The following is a 6025-nucleotide window of genomic DNA, read 5'->3' as shown; positions in this document are numbered from 1 at the left end:
CTACCCTTAACCCCCCAGTTTTGTGCTTGCTAATCTGTATCAAGAGAAGTTAGGACAAAACTAGATAAATTTTAATAATACTTGGTGTTTTTTGAAAACAGAACGCGTCTTTATTAATTGGCACTTGGCCTTTGATTACAAAGACTTTGGCGTGTAGCCTTGATTGAAAATACTCAAAAGTAAAATAAATTATGAAGACGCGGACGTTGATTCACTGATAGTACTACTTAAGGTGTTCGAAGTTCCACGAATGGTTTATGATTATGCCGTTCATCTCTTCGAGGCAGTAGGTACCATCGTGGATTACTTGCATACTCTGTATGATCCCTCCCAATTGGGCCCCAAGACTCCGACTCCGGGGACTTTGGTGTTTTGAAACACCTCTCTCAAAACGAGGCTCCCCTTGCTGAATTTTCTCTTTTTCACCTTCGAGTTGAAGTGCCTTTTGTCGATTCACTTTTCGATGGCAAGGTGTGTGAATGCATGGGCCCGACTTTCTTCGATGAGATCCAGCTCGATCCTCATGGCCTCGTTGTTTCTATCCTCGTCAAAGCTATGCGAGGCGTTGGAACCTCGATCTCTACAAGGACCATGGCTTTGACCCTTTATGTGAGTGAGAACGGGGTCTCTCCATTTGCAATGCGTGCGGTGGTCCTGTACACGTATAGGACAAACGCTAGCTCGTCTGCCCATGCTCCTTTATTCTCCTCGAGCTTCTTCTTGAGGGTGTCTTTTAGGGTCTTGTTCACGGCCTCCACTAAGCCGTTATCTTGAGGATGTCTTGGTGAAGAGAATATCTTTCTTATATTGAGCAGTGCGCAGATCCCCCTCACACGCTTGTTGTCGAATTACGACCCATCATCGGTGACGATTGATACGGGGATTCCATGGCGGCATATGATGGACTTCTAGATGAATTTTTTCGTATTCGCCTCGGTGATTTTGACGAGCGGCTCCGCTTCGATCCATTTTGTGAAGTAGTCAGCCACAATTGCGAATACGCGTCCTCCAGGGGCCTTTGGCAGCTTCCCTATGATGTCGACCCCCCATTTCGGAATGGACGAGGGACAATGATATGGCATAAGACAGCTAGTGGCCTTCTTGTTAGGTGCGCAAACCGTTGGGACTTGTCGCATCTCATTGCCTAGCCATGGGCGTCTTTTTCAGCGTCGACCTCTTGTTGAGTACTTTTCGTTTTAGTGATTGCCCAGCGGAGTGATTACCGCAGATCCCTTCTTGGACCTCTCGAAAGATGGCTTTGGTGTTATTTTCTCCCAAGCATCGCAAAAGTGGTTGTGAGTACCCTTGCTTGTATATTATGTCTCCTCTCATCATGTACTTTGTGGCATTTTCCACTTCTTTGCTTCTTCCCAATCAGTCCTGAGTTCTCCATGCTTCATGAACTTTTTGATTGGTTTCATCCAAGTCGGTGGTGGATTCTCGTTTATCACGCTCACTTCCTCGCGGGATATTGAGGGATTTAGGAAGGTCTCGATGGCCACTTTTTCTAAACCCTCCATGTCGACCCCAGATGTGAGGTATGCTAAGGCATCGGCCTCATTGTTTTTGCTTCTTGGAACTTGCGTGATCTCAAACCACGAGAATGCCTCCAGCTCGTTGTTTGCTGTAGGCAGGTAGGCTGCCATGTTGGCCTCATTTGCAGCGTAGTCACGCTTGACTTGGTGGACGATCAATTGTGAGTCACAGTGTATGTGGATGTTGGCCACTCCTAGCTTCTTTGCAAGCTCCAACCATGTGATCAACGCCTCGTATTCGGTCTCATTGTTGGGAGGATTTGAGCCGGAAATGTAAGACGTATCTCAGTTTCTCTCCATCGGAGTTGGTGATGATGAATCCAGCCCCAGCGCCTTTAGCGTTTGAAGTGCCATCCACATGGAAGTTCCATACATGCCCCACATGACTTGTCTTCCTTCTTCTTCATCACCTTCCTCCAGGTTCACGTCGTATGTGAACTCGGCGATGAAGTCAACTATAGCTCGCCCCTTGATCTTAGCTCTTGGTTGGAATTCGGTTCCATATTCTCTAAGTTCCCATGACCATATCATCATTTGTGAAGAGGTCCCCTTTTGAAGGGCCTTTCGAATGAGATGTTCGGTGTGCACAATGATTGGGTGAGCTTAGAAATAAGGCCGAAGCTTCTTGGCTCTAGTTACGAGTGCGAGAGAGATTTTTTCTATCTTAGGTTAACGTGTCTCCGCATCCAAGAGGGCTTTGCTCACGTAATAGATAGATTGGACCCTCTCTTCCACCCTCACCAGGACAATGCTTACAACCCTTTGCGATACTGAGAGGTACACGTATAGTGTCTCTCCTTCCTTAGGCTTTAATAAGAGCGGTGGTGAGCCAAAATAAGTCTTTAGGTCTTGGAAGGCCCATTCATACTCCTCGCTCCACTCCAGTCCCTTCGCATTCTTAAGCGCTTTAAAGAATGACAGACATTTGTCGGTCACTTTAGAAACGAAACGACTTAGGGCTGCGATTCGCTCAGTCATGCTTTACACTTCTTTTACCCTTCTAGGGGATTTCGTCTCCAGCAACACTACGCTTTTCTCCAGATTTGCCTCGATCCCACGTCGGCTCACGATAAACCTATGGAGTCTTCCAGATTTGAATCCAAATGCCCACTTGTAGGGATTGAGCTTCATTTTATATCTCCACATCAGAGTGAACATCTCCTTCAGGTTTCGGACGTGGTATCCAACTTTAAGGCTTTTGATGAGCATATCGTCAAGATAGACCTCTGTTGTTTATTAATCAGGTCGGCGAAAATGAGGTTCACTAAGCGTTGATATGTTGCTCCAGCATTCTTCAGACTGAATGGCATGACCTTGTAGCAGTATAACCCCCGGTCAGTGACGAACATTGTCTTGATTTGGTCAGGCTCGTGCATTCGTATCTGGTTGTAGCTAGAGTACACATCTATGAAGCTCATGTGCTCGTGACCAGCCGTGGTGTCCACCAGTTGAACGATGCGCGAAAGTGGGAAGCAGTCCTTGGGGCACACTTTATTGTTATTCGTGTAGTCAACATAAATTTTCCATTTTTCGTTCTCTTTTTTCACCATGACAACATTTGCCACCCATTTGGGGTACTTTGTTTCCTTGATGAAGTTTTCTTTGAGGAGTTTATCCAATTCTCCGAGTTAAATGTTCGTCTAGCCCGAACTTTGGTGGGATATTTCTCATCATCGTTTAGTCGGTGGACGATGATTTTTGGATCGATCCCAGGTGTTGTTGGCCCGTTCCGGACCGTCAAGGACGTAGCGATCACGACGGCCCTCCGAACGTATAGGCCCGAGCAACCGGTCCCGAGCGGCCAGGCTCGATCGGCCAGTCCCGGACTGCCACTCCCGGGCGACCAGTCCCGAGTGGCCAGCTGCGAACGGCCATTCTCGGGCGGCCAGACCTTCCCAGTCATCTGACCTCTGTTTACTAATGGCCGACTGGACGGATTGCACGCCTAAGTCCTTCCTTGAGGCTAGGGAGAAAGGCCTCCGAGCCTATAAATACAGATCTCAACTCCAAGCGTTAGGTAATCCGAATTTGGGCTCCGAAACGCTGTCAAACCTCTGAGTCACTCGTTTCACTCATCTTTGGCCTCTAAACACTGTAAAACCTTATCTCTCACCTCAATCCTCCTAATGTTGAGCGTCAGAGAGGTAAACAGAGGCAACTCCTCTGTTTCTCCTTTATCCACAAGGATTTGCCTCACCAAGTTGTTGGCCATTTGAGCTGCAACAATAATGGCGTTGTTATGCGGATGCACAATGCGTAGCACTTCTTCCTTGGTGAATCATATCTCTGTGTACGGTGTTTTGGGTAGGTCCTCAAAATGTTGTGTCAGATTGACGTATTCGGGCGCGCTTCCATCATAGCCGGCTCTCGCATATTTCTTTCTTTGTTGTGTAGTGTCTCCAGTCTCGGGGCCACCAAAGATGGTGCTCACAAAGTGCATCATGGCTCCATGTGTTGATCCTAGGCCCAGTTTCGTCTTGTCGGTGGTGGTGACAACCACGTTGTCTTTTTTCCATTTTGCTGTTGCTGAGGATTTAGAGCTTGCGATGTGCCTACAATTTTCAGCACGAAGTCTTTGAGTTCCCCCTCCCGACTCTTGGGTGAAAACTGACGTGGAGAATGGTTCGTCTTGAAGTTTCCTCTAGACTCTTGGGCGAGTACTGACGCAGAGAATGGTGATGAAGCCATTTCTGGGGCCCTGAAGGTGCTAGTTCCTCCCAGCCCCGCTTTTCTCAGCCTCTTGAACCTCGTGTTGAAGACTTTGGATCATGGTTGCTATGTCCAAGCCGGTGGCCTGGACCGTAGGTTGTCCGGGGGGAGTCACTGGCCTTCTTTCGTTGGATGCTTGGTCAGTGAGATTTGCTGCATGGGCGTTTCTGTTCGTAGGGGCTCCAGGTGCATCTCTTTGTGAGCTAAGCCTTTGTCTAAGGTATTCTCCTTGAGCTCCGCATCTTCCGTTTAGATGTTCTCTTAGGTCACCTCTCATATGCAAGGCCGATCGGCGTTCCTTGAGTGTGCCTTTGTTTGAGCATCTTGACTATTAGCTTTATCCTCCATTGGGACCAGTCTGTCGAGAGCTGAGGGTTGTGAGTATCATCCCCTCAACCATGAAGGTGCTTGCCTTATTGCTCCCCTAGAGTTTTGGTGATGAGAGAGGCCTGCTTCGTTTAGCATGACATTAGGTGCCTCTTCGTCATTCTCTATGTGTTCGGGGTCAGTCTCAGAGTATGACTCACCGTATTCGAATTCTCCAGCATAGCTAGGGTCGAGCTCGTCGTTAGGGAGCCCAACACTAGTTTCCAAGGCTTGGCCAGGCCTTTGGATGGTGTATCCAAGGAGGTTGACAATAAGTGTCCAAACTACTCTAGGCCTTGCGAGGAGCTGCGCAATTCTTTGGTCGACTTGCTCCACTATGTCCCCGCGACATCTTTCGAGTCTTGGATATGGGGCTGACTCGAGTTCCCTCGTGGGAGTGAGTTCGCATCCATTTTCTCTCGGGAGAAAAGTTTGTACCTTGAACTTGTCGCTCGAGGTTTTTGGCTTGTGGCGACCGCTCCAATGCTCCGCTTGTTAGCCGCTCCAGAAGCCGTCAGTGGAATGTCAGTTGCCATGTTTGCAAGTTGATTGAGATGATAAGAAATAATGCTGATGGAATCTCATGATTGTTACTAGAGATCCCTTCTTTCTAGCGCCAAAATGTTAATGCTAAAAAATGGATCAACATAAAAAAGCAGAGTGGTTTGATCCATGGATGGATCTTGTGACCGCACTGAAGTCCAAATTGGTACGAATCCCTTCAACTCCAAGCTCTGTGCCAAGGTTTTGGGTTAGTCCCTAAGTCTTCTCTCCAAACTATGGGTAAGTCTTTGCTCCAGGCTATAGGTAAGTCTTCGCTCCAAGTTGTGGGTTTAGTCTTCACTCCAAACTACTGATGTAGCTCCGGTGATGCTTGTGTGTTCCTGAGAAACAAAGAACACTTGAACTATTAGGACACAGAGGTAGTGCCTTTGGCGCGCTATCCGACGCTTAACATTAGTGTGATTACTTTGGGGCTTATGAAATCTCAAGAGTTGACTTACTGAGAGACAATTCTAGCAGAGCTTAGGGTGTTTAGAAATTCGTTACCTCCCCCTCAGGTGTTGGAGGAGTCAAAGACCCATTGACATTGCCTTGGGCAGCAAAGGAATGGCCTTGCCGGCCATGTTTCAATGGGCCGGCCAAGAAAAGGGCCGAACATCGTACATTGTGACCGGTCGGCTGTGGTAGGGGTGGCCGACCAGGAGAGGGCCGGCCAAAAAAAGGCCGCCGACTGCGTCAAGAAGATGGCAAGTGAGGGCAAAGAGTCGGTCACTGGGCCAAAAGACTGGCAGGCATGACCGGAACGGCCTTGTGCTCGAGAAACTGGTCACCGGGTCAAGAGACCGACATGCGTGACCAAACTTGTGTTCCAGAGGACTGACCGGGTGGCATGACGACGCATGGGTCAAGGG

The 6025-nt window shown here is 48.4% G+C and overlaps 1 protein-coding gene across 1 annotated transcript; it reads right to left on the bottom strand.

Moving 5' to 3' along the window:
• Positions 1-2204: 2204 nt before the first annotated feature.
• Positions 2205-2513, bottom strand: LOC149389871 (uncharacterized). The gene has a single exon (XM_089622748.1). The coding sequence runs from the start codon at positions 2511-2513 to the stop codon at positions 2205-2207; it is 309 nt and encodes a 102-aa protein (XP_089478874.1).
• Between the last annotated feature and the right edge of the window lie 3512 nt (positions 2514-6025).

The sequence above is a fragment of the Urtica dioica genome, chromosome 8, assembly GCF_054948205.1.
Source record: "Urtica dioica subsp. dioica isolate 48M chromosome 8, U.dioica_male_clone48M_v1_H2, whole genome shotgun sequence".
NCBI lineage: Eukaryota > Viridiplantae > Streptophyta > Magnoliopsida > Rosales > Urticaceae > Urtica > Urtica dioica.
This window is presented reverse-complemented; position numbering and strand designations above follow the sequence as displayed.